Genomic DNA, 16,660 nt, shown 5'->3' on the forward strand with positions numbered 1-16,660 from the left:
GAGTTCAATACCAGGTTGGACGAGGCCTTGGGTGATATGGTTTAGTGTGAGGTGTCCCTGCCCACGGCAGGGGGGTTGGAACTAGATGATCTTAAGGTCCTTTCCAACCCTAACGATTCTATGATTCTATGTGATCCACCATTTCATAGAACCATAGAATGGTTTGGATTGGAAGGAACTTTTAAAGGTCATCTACTTCCAACTCCTCTCTAATGAGCAGGGACATCTTCCACTAGACCAGGTTGCTCAGAGCCCTGTCCAACCAGGCCTTGAAACCTATCAGGGATGTGGCATTTACCACCTCTCTGGGCAACCTGTGCTAGTGCCTCACCATACTCACTGTAAAAAATTTCTGTCTTACATCTAGTCTAAATCTACCCTTTTTTAGTTTAAACCATTACTCCTTGTTCTGTCACTACAGGTAATACTAAAAGGTCTGTCCCCATCTTTTTATTAAGCCCCTATTAGTGCAAATTGCATCACAAAATGGAGGACATCATCCCCATGTCCTGAACCCGTGTTTTTTGACTTTGAGGGATCTGCTGTTTGGCAAGTTTAGCACAGAGGCCACCTGGGCTGATGGACTGGAGTATCTTCTGCTGGTATGTGGGATAATCAAGGCCATGTTGCTTCAGGTGGTCCTTACTTATCCTACACACAGATTTCAGGGCCAGCAGGCAATGCCGTTCATGTTAATATAATCCAATAGTGATGTCTGCATATGTTTTTACAGCTCCTGTGAGCTCTGACTCATCAGTCCCATTGGATTTCACTTCTGCTATTCAGAAAGTAGCTGTGCCTCCAAGGCTGTCAGTGTGAGCCTAAAAAAGCCCACTTCTCCTGGGGGTCAGCATCTTCTTAACAACTGTTGAGGCTTTGGCCCAAGGTAGCTCTGAAAGCTACACTTCAGAACTGAGACCTTCCTCCAGCCTTGGCTTCAGTGCAGTTGCAAATAAGGACAGGCACTGACTTACACAATCACTGACTTTCATACCATCAATGCTTCAGCTCCTGCACCCATGATGAGGAGCATTTGACATTAGTTTTATATAGCATCCTTCTTTTTCATTCAAACTTGTACAACATGGTGTTTCATTCAAGCCCTTCTGGTTTAGCTTTCACCATGGAGGTGTTTACGGGTGACCCTCTTCACAAAAAAACAGCACGGCTCTCTTCCCACTTCTTGGTAAGGTGTCTCTCCTGATGAAGTCAAGGAGGAAATCACAGTGAGCTGGTGGCAGCTGAGTAGTCCTCTTTATACTGCAGTTGAAAACAAAATTCAGCCTCACCTGAGACAAAGACTGGGCTTCCAAAACTCTCAAAGCTCATTTCACTAATTCCTCATCACCTTCCGTCATTGAACAATGCCTTCCTCCCCTGCAACCCCAGTGATGTCTAACCTATAAATAGAACTCCAACCACAGCAACCAAAAGGGAAATGAGCCACTAGGATGGCCCCCCAGTGTAAGAGGCAGGGCTGTGTGGGCTCCAGATACCATCAGCACTACTGTGCCCTCAGTTTTATTTCCAGTTTCTTGGTTCTTTGGGTTTATTTAGGTTTCTGGTTTTTTTTAATGCAGTGTCAATGTAGTGTCAACTGCTGTACAAATTCTAACATGACAGCTATGGGTTTGTATCCCCTCGAGCCAAGAAGGGAATTGAAACCCTTCTTCACGCTCCCTGAGTACATGCCATAGCAGATGAATGTTGGAAAGACTTTACACCTTCCACCTCTCAAAGATGGATGTCTGGGTTTCTGAAGTAGCTGACACAACAGGTAGCTTTCTTTTCTCTTTCAGCTTTGCAAAATGAAGCTCAAAGAAAACAATGTCTCCTTCCTGCAGTCCTGCCAAGCAGATATATTTTCTTTATTTTGCCTCACTTGCCAAGTGACTCTTCCAAGAGCCCTCAAGAAGTCTGTGGTTCCAGAAATCCAAGGCTTACAGCCTCACTATTGCTGTGCCTTTTCTCGTGTGGAACAGGGAGTAGGACGCTCTACTTAAGAGCAGACCTGCTAATGATGGCTGGGAGGAGTGGCTAAGATGTGGAAACTCTTTCCGTCACTATCATACATCTCTAGTGTTTCACTCCAAGGGTTATGCTTCAAAAAGAATGGTGACAAGGTCCTGGACAGTAGAGGGCTGTTGGCAAGGGAGACTTGTCTCCACAGGACAAAGTCAGTAGATGTCCTGGAGACATTAAGGTTCCCTTTGCAGAGGAGTTTCTACACCTTCAGAAGGACCATCTAGGAAAGTGGCATGTTGAGTGGAAACCACTTAGAGCTTTCTTTTAAAGAGCAGTCAGTGGAAACAGTGGTGCTCCCTTTCTAAAATACCCCCTAGTTCTTCAAGCTGTAGTCCAGGACACAGGACTTGCAGCTTCAGCTCCCAGAACACCTGAAGGTGGGTTGTGTTGCCCTGTCCCAGGAGCCTGCTGTTACCACCAGGCCACTGTGCAGGGAGGAAGGGAAGAGTTAGGATGTCAAGAACAGGGACAACAGGGCTCAGTACTATGGTACAAAGGTGGTAAAAAAGGGACTGTAGCATGTTAAGACCAATATAAACCATTCTGTTCATCCTTCTACATCACCATAGTCCTTCCTCCCACATACCTGGGACATCTACCTGACCTGGGGTTAATAATTTAGTCATTCAGAGAAAGATTCAGGGAAAATAAGTCACTGTCTCGGCAGAACAACACATGAGAGAACGTTTCATATACTAGACAGTTGAGATATTTGTGTGATTATTCATCTGCCTTCCTCTTCCCACAACTTGATGACCCTCTGTTCATCTTTGGCACTTTCTGCCCACAATTCTGAAGACATCACTGAATTGCAGATTCAACATTGCACACTCCTGAGGAGATAAGCAGGATTGCCCTCAGGTGTATGGATAAGGAAGCAGAAGCACAGACAAAGGATTTGTCCAAAGTCATATAAAAATCCCCAAGAAAGCAGGAACTCAACTCTTAGGTCACCTCATCCTCAGGTTTTTGAATTCTCATATGATTACCGCTCGGCCATGTGTTTTTGCATCCCAAGATTTCTCTGATGCTGAGGCAGGGTGGTCAGAGGTCTTCTGCACAGGACATCCCTTGAGAAATTCAAGGCCAGGCTGGATGTTGTCCTAGGCAACCTGATCTCATTGAAGATGTCCCTTCGCATGGCGTGGGGGTTGGAGAGATGACCTTCAAAGATCCCTTCCAAACCAAACTGTTCTAGGATTCAGGCTCTCAGCTTCACACATCAGGCGCCTTAAGAAACAGTTTCCAGAAGCGACCAGGGACTTGAAGGACCTCTGCATTAGGAGGTGGCTACAAAGCATCCTTAGAGGACCTTTGTATGTCTCAGTACCTTTTCTGCTAATAGCCAACCCTCTCGAAAGGGTCCAGAAAAGGGTACCTCAAAGCACCAGCCATCCAAGGCTCTAAGCCCTGCAGGGAAACTCAGGACTAGGCAGAAATTAAACAATCTGAGGCCAGAGCTTTGGTGACCTTGTGCTGCACTGAAAACAAAGTGGTTAATATGCTCTTAAATCAACATCCCCATGAGGTATTATTCCCTATTAACCTTCTCTTGCCGGACGACTTTCCAGAAGCTCTCTTCAAGTCCTAACGAGCTGCTTGTCTCCTGCTACCAGAACCACCCAGAGAGGAATGAAGTGACCTGACAAATATACTGCACTTTCTTGTTATCTTTGCTAAGTCTCTTGCATTTTTATATGGCACCTTAATAACCCCTCATTTCCATTACAAGTGCATGCTTTCCTTCTGCTTATCTGTATCTCTATACACTCCTCCATTCCTGCAGCCACACTGCCCCCGGCTACAACCTGGGGAGCTCTTCGGAGCTCAGTGGGGTCAGGACTGCTTAGTAATCGGAGGACAGTCCTATAACTTAGGTGGCAGGACGTGATTCACGCGATGGCGCTCTTCCATCTGCGTCAATATTGAACTCGGTGCCTTAAGTTAGGGGTAGGAGATGTAAACCTAGTGCCCTAATTTCGTGGAGTCATTAAGAGATAGGCTGCAACTTTCTCAAGAGACAAACTCCTAACCTCAGTGCCCGAGGCCAGATCTCAGTTTCTTTGCTCTGCCTGCCTACATTCCCCAGGTAGTTACGATCAGATACAATGCTATTTGCTTCCTGTTGTGTGCTGTTAAGTGGTGGCTGCACTCCACCCCAGAGGTGGCTGCATTTCAAAAGCAGGGGAGTGATTACAACGTATACAGGCTGTAAAAGGCATTGCGCTCTTTCTGGGAAGAGAGCCGAGTATAATAGGTGCTTCTTAAGACAAATCCTATCAATAGCCACCTGGAGCTGTAGGCTTTCAGGAAGGACTAGCAACCCTCAAGAGTTTAGGTAACAGATTTGGGATTTAGGATTGGGTGTCCTCCTGGAACTGCTTGCTCAGCTTCCAAGTCCTGAAAAATGCAGAAATTCTGCAGACCCTCTTGCTGTTGTCTGAAGCTCCCTGGGCTTTGGTGAGCTCTGCAACTGTATGCACAGAGAAAGATCTCTGTTCTAAGCTAATGGCTCCTGCTGAAGCCCAGATGGAATCCATGACCTGTGGACGCCAAGGCTACCCATCTTAAACCCATCTAGGAGAAGGTTTTCTGCGCAAACACTGTGCGTATAGGTGCTTTCTTTTCAGTCGTAGCATGGCAAGGCACAGGGGCTCTCCGTGGCACTTGCAAACATCTATTCAACACCTATAGCACCTTCCCAAAGAGCCAAAGGCCTAGATCAGGTCTCTCTTCCTGAGCAGAGAAAGGGATGATTCCCAAGAGATGAGAGCTAACCTACCCAGGCAATGTGCTTTAGCCACTACGTCTGTCAGACAGAAGGGAGAAAAAGAATTGTAGAATATCAGAATCACAGAATTGCAGAATCATAGAATGGTTTGGGTTGGAAAGAATCTTCAGATCATCCAGTTCTTAACCCCTTGCCATGGACAGGGACATTTCCCACTAGACCAGGTTGCTCAAGGCCCCATTCAACCTGGCCTTGAACACTTCAGGGATGGAGCATTCACAGTTTCCTTGGGCGACCTGTGCCGTGACCTCACCATTCTCACCATAAGAAGAATCATATTCTTCTCCTGTCCATGGTGTAGCAGTGCATCAAAAATCAGCTTCAGTAACTCAGTTTCATCAGGACCCAAATTAAATGCCTCTATGCAAACACATGTAGCATGGGGAATAAACAAGAGGAGACAGAAATGTGCACACGCCTGTAGGGCTGTGATTTTATTGGTATCACACGAAAGTGGTGGGATGGCTGCTGTTACTGGAGTGTTAGAATGGAAGGATACAAGCTCTTCAGGAAGGACTGGTAGGGGAGACAAGAAAGAGTCATGTCAGTGACCAGCTGAAGTTCATGGAGCTTTACCTGGGCATGGATGAGGAGCCAATGGACATTGAATGTCCTGTGCTGATGAACAAGGAGCTCCTGGAGAAACTCCAGCAAAAAAAAAGGAAGCTTACACAGTGTGGAAGCAAGGACAGGTAGCCTGAGAGGAATACAGAAAAAAATGTAAGAGCATCCAGGGTAGGAAAGGGTAGGAAAGCTGAAGACAGGATAGAATTAAATCTGGCCAGGGACATCAAGAGGAATGGGAAAAGATTCTATAAAAAGAAGATACATAAAAACAACTGAAGTCATCTACTTGGACTTGTGCAAAACATTTGACAATGTCCTACAAGACATCCCTTCTGTAAATTAGAGAGACATGGATTTGACAGACAGGCCACTTGGTGGATAAGGAACTGGCTGGATGGTCTCACTCAAATTGTTGCTGTCAGCAGCTCAACGTTCAAATAAAGATCAGTGACAAGAGGCATTCCTCAGGGGTTGGTGTTGGAACTGGCGATGTTCAACATCTTTGTGAATGACATGGACAGTGGAACTGAGCACCCTCAGCAAGTTTCCAATGACACCAAACTCTGTGGTGCAGTTGGCACACTGGAGGGAAGGGATGTCATCCGGAGAGACCTGGACACGCTGGAGAGGGGTGGCAGTGCCAGCATCATGGATTTCAACAAGGCCAAGTTCAATGTCCTACACTTGTGTTGGGGCAATCCTAAGCACAAACACTGGCTGGGGGAGACTGTATTGAGAGCAGCCTTGAGGAGAAGGACTTGGGGGTGTTGGTCAATATGGAGCTATTGGAGCAAATCCAGAGGAGACCACGAAGATGGTCCAAGGGCTGGAGCACCTCTGCAATGGGGACAGGCTGAGAGAGCTGGGCTTGTTCAGCCTGGAGAAGACAAGGCTCCAGGGAGACCTTACAGCATCTTCCAGTGCCTAAAAGGGCTGACAAGAAAGCTGGAGAAGGGCTTTTGACAATGGCCTGTAGGGACAGAACAAGGGGGAATGGCTTTAAAGGGAGATTTAGATGAGATGTGAGGAAGAAGTTCTTCCCTGTGAGGGTGGTGAGGCTCTGGCACAGGTTGCCCAGAGAAGCTGTGGCTGCCCCATCCCTGGCAGTGTTCAAGGCCAGGTTGGATGTAGCTTGGGGCAACCTGGTCTAGTGGAAGGTGACCCTGCCTGTGGCAGGGGGTTGGAACTGGGTGATCGTTAAGGTCTCTTCCAACCCAAACCATTCTATGATTCTATTAAAAGGTTCAAGATTACTTAAACCACAATAAGGGGAGATGGAAGGCATTCTCAGCTGTTATCTCATCAGTCACTATACCCTCTACCTACCTACCAGAGGGAAATGGCATTCATCCCACTAGCTTATCTGACTGGCTTCTATAAGCCTTCACAGACCGCAGGGGTGGTCATTAATGTCCTTGAAGACATCATGCAAAAATCCCCACCTCAGGAGTTGGTTTCTGGGTCCCAGCTGTGCTTAGGTAAGTGCAAGATGCCAAGTCCCCAGTCCTGTTAAAACTGGACTCATCTATTTATGCTCAAAAGTTGAGCTTTCAGACAGCTCATGAACGGCATCACCATTTGCAGGAAGCTAGGATACTCCAGGCTGGACAGATGCTGAACAAGGGCTTTTCAAAAACACATTTTGGAATTGAGGGTTCCTGCATTTTCCTTTTTTGGTTCTAGCCCTCAGTGTCTTACTAACCTCATGATGTGCATTGACAACATGTTCCAGGACATTGCTCATACCTTTGGCTTGTATGTTCATGCACATTATTTGATTTGCATATTGTTGTATTTGGTTCCCTTCCCAAAGCTAAGAGGTGCTGCACAAGTTCTTGCTTAAGCCTTCAATCCAGACGGGGCTGCTCTGCAAGCATGCAGTTTTGATTTCTCCCCAAGAACATGTTGGCTTTTAGGCTTGGCGTGTTAAATTGTCTTAATGTTAGTAAAGCCTGGAAGCATCTAGATGGTAAAGATTAAGACAAAATGTCCAGAGAAAGCTCAGATCAGCAAAATACGGAGCAGAAAAGGTTTGAGCGGTTTCGAGTAGGCACCTCATCAGCTGATGAAAAGCTCAGTAGAAGCTGGTGAAGCTGCATCAGCTGCAAACTTGATAATTCCCCTGCATGGATTCATTCAATATTTCAGCACTGTCCTAGATCAATCATCTGAAAGGTATCATTGACAAAATGCTTTCTTGGTTTATAGGTGCAAGGTGAGCTCGTGTGGGAGACAGTATAGGAGGTTAAGAGAGGCCTGTTATGAGAATCTTTGTGTCTTCTTAGAATTGCCTCAAGGGTTTGAGAATATCCCTGTTCATTTTAAAAGTGTCATTTTGCTGAATCCAAGAAGCATTCAGTAGTGTTTTCTGAGGTGTTGTGTGGAACTGTCATTTCTAGTGAGTGAAGAAACATACTGAGACCAAAACTGGAGGGGAATCAATTCATTTCCAGTCCCCTTGGTAGGGGCCTTAATTAGGCAAGTGAGCAAAACTTTCTATAGATGTAACGTGCCACATATTAAACAGTGCCTGTAAGTGAGCTTAAGAAAAAGAAGGTGGTCTCAGGATGGAGTGTGAGGACAATGTTTAGTTTATATAGTGTAGTTTGGGAAGTATCTGGCCATCCTGGTATTTTCCTACCTTCAAGCCATCAGAAGCTCTCCTAGCTGAGGAGGAGGAAGTGCTTTACCTGATTCAGGTCCTACCACTAATGATGGAGGCTATAAATAAGTGCGGACATGCATTTTCCATGTTGTAAGAACATAGGTCAAATTCTGTGCATCTGAAGCCAAGACTGCAGCTCAGGATATGGCTACATGATGCATAGCCTGCAAAGTACCATATAGCATATTATGCACACTGCCTGAAAGTCAGGTTTGCACTGTTTTTTCTTTTGCCATGGCCCTATCTTAAGACCTCAGGATGACCTCAGTCAAAACTGCTTGGCTGACCTCAGTGGTCTTGAATCAAGCCTGGTCCTGTCTACACAGGAGTTTATTTCCTAGTATACAAAAACATCTTTGGAGTAGGTCCAAGCAGGACCACAGGAAAAAGGAGAGTTTTTTGGCCTTCTGCCATGCCCTCAAGGGAAGGTGTTCACAGGGCTGATCAAAGCCATGTGTGGTCCCTTCACTGGCCACTATTCATTGATTTCTCTCTTTCACAGCTACCAGGGAATCAGCCTTTGTCCATGCCATTGCCTCTGCTGGAGTGGCTTTTGCGGTGACCAGATCCTGCGCCGAGGGCTCGGCCACCATCTGCGGCTGTGACACCCGCCACAAGGGCTCTCCAGGGGAAGGCTGGAAATGGGGGGGCTGCAGCGAGGACGTGGAGTTTGGGAGCATGGTGTCTCGGGAGTTTGCAGATGCCCGAGAGAACAGACCAGACGCTCGGTCAGCCATGAACAGGCACAACAATGAAGCTGGAAGGACCGTAAGGATATTTAGTTTCATCTTTCTCAGTCTCCCATTAATCTTTTCTTACCTGCCATAATGAACACTGGGAGGGAATTGAGGGGAATAACCAAACATAAATCTGAGCAGTTTTACACCATGAAATGATGTAGTGATAAGAGAAAGGGACATGACTTTAAACTAGAACAGGGTATGTTTAGAATAGATATTATGAAGTTCTTCCCTGTGAGGGTGGTGAGGCCCTGCACAGGTTGCTCAGAGAAACTGTGGCTGCCCCACCCCTGGCAGTGTTCAAGGCCAGGTTGGATGGGGCTTGGAACAACCTGGTCTGGTGGAAGGTGTCCCTGCCCAATGGCAGGGGTTTGGAACTGAATGAGCTTTAAGGTCCATTCTAACCCAAACCATTCTGTTATTCTATGATACCTGTACCATGATAGTTCTTGTCAGGGAGGTGACCAAAGTACCTGATCTATGAAAGCTTTAAGTAAATTCACCCACCTAGATGTAAATGTCTACCTTGGAGTCAGTTGTCCAGACCTCTTTTACAGAAAATGGATGAAGATAGACAGGTATAGGATGTGATTTCATCTCAGCTCGAAGAAGAAATTTGAAATAGCTCAGTTAATGATGCCTGAACTGTGCCCGTTCCCCTCCACTGGAAGGTGGGTTGTACAGCCAAAGATGTCTGTTCTGTAGACATTTGAAGTTAAATGTGATAGACCAAGGTTTATGGGGATGTTTCAGTTGCTTAAACAAATTCATTTTAGTATAAACTGAGATATCCTGAAGTATCCAGCCTTTCCTTGGGCTGCTACTGGGAAAGACTGTGTGTGTCCTGCAGGACCTCTGCCATCTCATGACAGATAGATACCTTAAACACACCTGGAGCTCACAAATGGCACTAGATGCATGTGAACAGCTGTCCTCACACAGGCTAGGACTTTGGTGTGAGCTCCTCAGGTGGATACTGTCAAACCCTGGTGGAGTTACCCCACCTCACACCACAGCAGAGAAGGTCTGAAATAAGGAATTCAACTTTTTAAAATTAAATACCACTAGAAACAAAAAATTGCCTGCAATGTAGGTGACTACAAGCAATGATGTGGTTTCCTCCAGCACTTGCCCAAATTCTCCCAGGTACCCCAAGGTATCGTGCATTGCTGGGATAGATAATGAGACCAATAGGACTGTGGAGAAGGTGGGTAGAGTGGAAAGGAGGGATTTGCCTTTAAGTGAGAGCCCTTGGAAAATCTGAGCTTTGAGCAAACAGCCCTGTGATCACGAGCCTTCAGAAGTCTATTTACTGTAAGTCTTGTTACTTGACACTGAGATACTTTGGGACATTTTACAGATGTCAAAGATTAGAGAGATGTCACACCATTATCTGAAATCCTCCTGTTTTATAAAGCAACGGTGTTTTCCACTCTCAGTGGCAGCACTCACGGGGTAGCTCTTCCAGGCCTCCATACTCAAGCATTTCCAGCTAAACCTGAGCCATAGGCAATGTTTCATATTAGTTCCCATATAAACTCAAACCCTACCACTATGCCAGAAGCTTTGATTAAGTTCAGCATGATTATATGAACCAAACATTTTGTGGTTCTCTCTCATCACTAATTACAACCTCCTTTGCGGCGGGTTATACTCCGTAAATAACACAGGAAAGCACCTGGTGAACACCAAGGTGCTGATTCATGGCAAATCTTTTGGACTCAGGCTGGCACTAGTCTGTTCATGTACCTGGAAATTTGCTGATCAGTCTGAAAACGCAGATTATCAAGTAAGTTGCATAAAGCTGTCTCCCACCTCAGAATACTGGAGGGCAACACCTCTAGAAACCTTCAAACTAATTTCATAAGAGGTAATAGTAAACTTCGGGGATCAATAATCACCTTCCCATTTATTCCAGGACAATGTTTTATGTTGAAGTCTGAATCTTTCAAAATCAAAAGTTGGTCTCCTATTTCCTTTTTAATATGGTTTTATAAAAATCATAAACATGGCTTAAAAATAAAAATGCATTACTTTTCAGGTTTCTGAACACAGCCGCAGCAAGGCTAAAATCTTGTTTGCTTAAGAAAACATCAAACACATAAAGGATGCAATTCTGTGCTAGATGGTTAGGGCATTCCATATTTCTTTAGCTTCCAGTGGAATAGCTGTATTTTTAATTTATGAAGACATTGTTTTAGTAGGTTTGTGTGTTCTTCACTTCTCTGGTAGATGTGTCTGAACTGTGTTCTCAGGTGATCATGCTGCAATATTCGCACATGAACATTGATAAGATAGAAGTTAGTATGAAGAGAAATCTCTCTGGCCCTTAGTGAAAGCACTAATGCTTAAATTTGGGGTGGGAATCAGAGATATTCACAGAGAACAATAAAGCTGCAGAGGTTTTACCTGCCTTTGACCCAGCATCTGTGAAGGGCATCTTCAGGAGAATACAGTGATTTCTGTTCACAAGAGTGTAAATATATCTGTGAAAACACTGCAATTCTTTGGGAAATCCTGGCTAAATAACAGAATGTAATATATGTTTTGATTACAGGCTAATGTTTTCCTTCTTCTTTGCCTTTCCTCTCCTCTTTTTCAGTCTATTATTGAACTCATGCATCTTAAGTGCAAATGTCATGGCCTCTCAGGCAGCTGTGAAGTGAAGACCTGCTGGTGGTCTCAGCCAGACTTCAGGGTCATCGGTGACTACCTCAAGGACAAGTACGACAGCGCTTCTGAAATGGTGGTGGAAAAACATCGAGAATCCCGTGGCTGGGTCGAGACCCTCAGACCCAAATACAACTTTTTCAAGGCTCCAACTGAGAAGGACCTGGTTTACTACGAGAACTCACCAAACTTTTGTGAGCCCAACCCTGAGACAGGCTCCTTTGGAACCCGTGACAGGATCTGTAATGTCACTTCCCATGGGATTGATGGTTGTGACCTTTTGTGCTGCGGCCGTGGGCATAATACAAGGACTGAGAAACGGAAAGAGAAGTGCCACTGTATCTTCCACTGGTGCTGCTACGTTCGCTGCCAGGAGTGCATACGGGTCTATGATGTCCACACGTGCAAATAAAGCAGGCAAAACCCTTACTGGGCTCCAAGTGGAGAAACGGATTTGAGCCTACTTCCTCTGAGGTTGCAGACATGAGAGAAGGCTACTTTTTTGATATTAAAAGAATAAAAACTTTAAAAAAGGCTAAAACTGGTTGGATAGAATAGGTCTAATGACTTCTGGGCTATCCTGAGGTACACCTGGCAGTTACACAAGTTACGCCCCAACAATGCCTCCTGTAGAAGACAGAGGTTTTTCAACCAGCCAACAATACAGAGCTGGAAAGAAGAGCATTAGCAAAGGCATGGATTTGCTCTGCTCTCACCCACCTGAAGTGACTCGTGTGATTAAGTGTCCTTTGAAAGACTTGCATTTTCCTAAGTATCTCCTTTTCCCTCATCCAGACAGAGGCTGTGTTGGACAGCAGCTCCAGGCTTTCTGAGATCTATCTGGCCAAATGGCCAGACTCTGTGTATAATATGAGCAACAACAGCAGCAAAAGAAATAAAAGTAGATAAATTCATAATAAAAAAATAAAATAATGCAAATACTCCTTTGCCCTGGAACCAGAGAAGTCTACAAATATATTATAGAGCTGTAGAGTGGGCAGCCTTTTCACATGAACTTCTTAGCGTAGTAGCTTCTGTCAGATTTGACATAGAATTCAGTGACACCTGTAGAGAGCAGGAGAGGGAGAAGGAGAGGGAAAGAAAGAGAAAAAACTGCCAATGGTTTCCTTCAAATGCCCTGCTGGCACTCAGGTGATGTGCACGGTATGGAAAAGTTCATTGCCTGACTTGTGAAGTGAAAGGGACTCACTATGTGTATTGAGAAGGAGACCACCCCACAGAGATGTTGCTCCAGCTGTTGCCTGGTACATGGTTCAACCAACGAGTCTTTCTTGGAAGCATGCAGTGCAGAGCAAGATCCCTGGGGTTGGACACTCACTGCTGGGCATACGATATCTCCTCAGCATCCCAGCTTGCTCCTGGAGAGGAGGAAAGGGAAAGTGTTCATCCCTTCCACCTCATTAGAAAATGCTGCCACCAAGAATGGAAAGTGCACTTAGTCCATCCTCTCTCTGCACCTCATGAAGGCTTCCCCCTGGGCACTTAGCAAAAGCCTTAGACCACAAATCTGTTGGGAACAAGACTCTGAAGGACTGCTTGTCACCTGCTAATTTACATGATGGTGAGCCAACGCACCACCACTGCACCCCACCAGCTGGAACAGTTTCAGACTTGAGCCAGATTTTGTCCAAACCTAATTTCTACAGCTATTCTCATCTCTAAAAGTGGCACAGACTAAACCGCACAAACCCCGGAGTCTGAAGCAGCCCAGAGTCCGGGCAAGTTTGGACACAGAGACGAATCCCAGCTTTGCAGTTCTGGCTCATCTCTGCTGTTCACCTCTGCCTGCCTGCCTTTGAATGCTGCTCTACTTCTGATTTCAGATCAGGATTGCCAGTTTACAGAAACAGCTCTCGCCTCCTCCATGGTCATCAGGGTTTCCTTCAGCCACGTGGGTATCAGGCATGAATCTCATCCCACCACCTTGGCATTTATAGCACTGTAACTCTCCTTGAGTTATTCCTGGTCAATGCTGGCATATAGAATTGTTACGAACCAAGCAAAAAGTAGTAGCCTGTTTAGCCTCAGATGCACTCGTCCTGCATTCTCTTTGCCTTACCTATACCTTTGGGTTCCTACTTTGGAAAAGGACAATGGATTGGTATTTTTAATTCCTCTTCAATACCAGAAAGGAAATGGGGCATGATCTAACACCCAGTAACCCATAAGAGTCTTTTCATCATGATATTGTAATGACTATTGGCTAGTTCGCACCTGCACATCTATGCAGAGGAATCAGAGAGCTCTGCTCTTACTGCATGCCAGCTTATTCCAGAGAATCAAAGCAGGGAGTATGCAGAGGAGGCAGGAAACAAACAGAGCTTAATCCCATCAGAGAGAAAACAGGAAGAAATTATGCCTCTAAGGGCTGACTCTGAGTCATGGCGTCTCCTGGGACTACTCCTAGGCTGGTGTAGTTTGTGCATCACCCATTTGTCTCAGGGCTGTGCCCAAGGGCACAAGCAAGCTTTGCTTATTGATGGAGGCACTTCTGTCAGTACTCTGCAAAAAAAAAGATAGAATGCAATGAGAGCAGAGATACAGAAAGGAGGGAAGGAGAACAAAAAAGATCAAGAGAGGAAAAGAAAAAAATGGGGAGAAAAACAATCAGTCATATTTGTATATGTAAACATTGAACCCAATGGATGGCCACACTCCAACTGGTAGAAAGTAATAAACCACTAAAAACTGAAAGAAAGATGGAACAACTAATGGATGTATGACTGACTTTTGTAATACAGACTGTGAGAAAAGGAAAACAGAGAACGAAGCCACTGGCGCGTGAAATTGCCACAATAACTAGTATTCAAACACAAGCCGTCAAGAAAGGAAATATGGAAGAAAACCATATATGCAATAGAAGACATGATGAATTAGAAAAAATGGGACAAGGAAAGATTCATCTCATTTACTTAATGTGCTGCAGTGTTCACAGTGAGAGATGTTAGACATGTCCCACCAGGTACTTCTGTCACTAAATGGTTCCCTGACAGTGAAGATGCAAATCATTGCAGGTCACAGTCCTTAACAATCGATTGACTTCAGAAGGGTCACACCCAGCACTAATTTACCCTAATGTTTTTGAGCAAGATGGTTTCAAACTCTTTTATACCATAACAGTGAAGAAATGGGTTGAAGGATTTGGCTCTGAATATGGGAGCTGGACTCTGACTACAGCCCATCCACAGCACGCTAACATCCACTGTTTCTGCTTTTGCACCAGAACCAAGCCCAGCATCACTAGCAGGTGAAGCTCTTTGGGAAGCATGGAGGGAAGAAAAACCAACAAAAACAGACTAGGCATTTGCTGAGCAATTGCCTCTTAATTTAAACAGATTTTGGCTGCAGCGCTGGAATTTCTCTCATCTGTCTATGTCATCTAGTCTAAGCTATTTATCTAGCTTTCTGCTAGGAAAAATGGCAAGAAACAAACAAGGCCAGAAGCTGATTCATTATAGCCTAGAATGGTATCTAAGCTATGTGTGGTAAACTGCCCACTGGGTTCTGTCTTTCCTCTGACTTTAGCTGATGAGCTCATACTAGATGATGAGCTCTTAGATGGGTACAGTCTGATGATGTGAAGTCCACCCTGAGTCAAGGAGGTGAAGCTACAATCTGATCGTCAGCTGAGATGGTCTGGAAGTTGTACTCCTTCATTCAAAGCTGGGGTCAGGCTGTCAGGCTTGAAACAGCAAAATGGTTGGGGACTGCCACCCCGTTCAAGGGATTTTTAATGAAGCCTATGCATAATTGTTAAGTTTTATTATGTAATTAGTCATCCACTGTGATGATACAATGTAAGGGGTTGAGCAGTTGCTACTAAAGTCAATGAAAAATACCTGTGTGAATTTTGTTTATCATCCCAAGTGCATCTGAGGGTCTTAGTCTTTGATCTGGCTCTGCCTACCTATAAGGAGGGAAGAGGGAGAGCCTGCTAGGGGTCTGGGAGCATGCTGAGTGCACATGCTAGGCTTGCATCTGACCCCATGGCTTTGGAGAAAGGACTTGGGACATCACTCCTTAGTACACATGAATTCAGGAAGTGTCATTGGAAAACTAAGATCCCAGTCCACTGCCTACACTAGATGTCTCAAGTCAGGATTGACACTGTATTGGTATGAAAGACTGAGTCAGTGATGAGTGAGGTGCCATTCCTCCCTACATCTCATCATGCCTGCATTGAGTTTCATTTAGGAGATGGTCTAAATTGAACCCAGAGCCACCTTCTGCCTCAGGTTTTTCCATTCTGTGAAAATGATAGGAACTTCTTTATGTAGGGGACTTAGGGTTTCATTCAATAATATCAGCACCTGATGACATTTTAGGTGCCCTACAATATCCTATTGGGATCCAGCATTTGCTTCAATGGCATAGGACTCCTGCAAGTCTTAAACTTGGGCAGATATGTCAAAGACTGTAGGGTGTGCAAAATGACATGAGATGCCTCAGTGTAGACAGTTGAATTGTGCACTTGTCTGGAAATGGTGTTCAGTCAAAACTTCCCCTCCACTTCAGTTGATCTGGGTAATGCACCAGTCTATAGTCAAAAGAACATTAATATCCAACAAATGGGAGCTGACCAACTCAACCTCCATGATCCATGGTGCCCTTCTCTTCAGTCTTCACTTCTTGTGAGGTTTGTCTTCAGGCAGATGGTTTGTATCAGGGATGTGTCTTGCAATACCAGGGAAAAGGGAGAAGATATCATCCAGCCAAGTAACACAGATGAAAAAATACAAATAAAAAAAAAGAATATAACTCCATCTTCCTACATGCTGCTATCCAACTTTTCCTTTAGCTGAATAGATGGGTTTGACAGGGCCCATCAGTTCTACATCCAGCCTTATGAAAGACAGTGGAGCTACCTGCAAGGGGTGAATTTGGATTCATCTCTTTTCTTTCTATGAAAGAAATGGAAAGTTTAGGATTTTTTTTCTTTTGTTTAGTTTTAGAATTAGGGGGCTTCTCTTTCTCAGAGAAAAGAAAAACATGGGGAGGAAAATGCATATTTTCTATTACTTGACCCCCAATGTATCTCTTTTGCCTAAGCGTCATACTTATCACAAAGCATTTTGAAGTCTCCAGAATTTTTCCACTGCTTACGAGGGGCTTTGTGTACAGAACTAAAGCATACAGGATCTGATCTTGGGAGGGGACTGCATAAACAACCACACTTCAAAA

At 44.9% G+C, this 16,660-nt stretch overlaps 1 protein-coding gene across 1 annotated transcript in view; it reads left to right on the plus strand.

The window, feature by feature from the left end:
* WNT3A (Wnt family member 3A) overlaps nucleotides 1-16,441 on the plus strand; it is a 91,145-nt gene extending 74,704 nt beyond the window's left edge. Inside the window, exons 3-4 of the mRNA XM_061474380.1 lie at nucleotides 8,551-8,816; nucleotides 11,391-16,441. Of these exons, the coding sequence (XP_061330364.1) occupies nucleotides 8,551-8,816; nucleotides 11,391-11,870 (746 nt within the window). The 3' untranslated portion in view covers nucleotides 11,871-16,441. The remainder of the gene's footprint in view (nucleotides 1-8,550; nucleotides 8,817-11,390) is intronic.
* The last annotated feature ends 219 nt before the right edge of the window (nucleotides 16,442-16,660 follow it).

The sequence above is a fragment of the Pezoporus flaviventris genome, unplaced genomic scaffold (assembly GCF_033815535.1).
Source record: "Pezoporus flaviventris isolate CSIRO_AGI_PZ_B2104156 unplaced genomic scaffold, CSIRO_AGI_Pfla_v1 ptg000079l, whole genome shotgun sequence".
Lineage (NCBI taxonomy): Eukaryota > Metazoa > Chordata > Aves > Psittaciformes > Psittacidae > Pezoporus > Pezoporus flaviventris.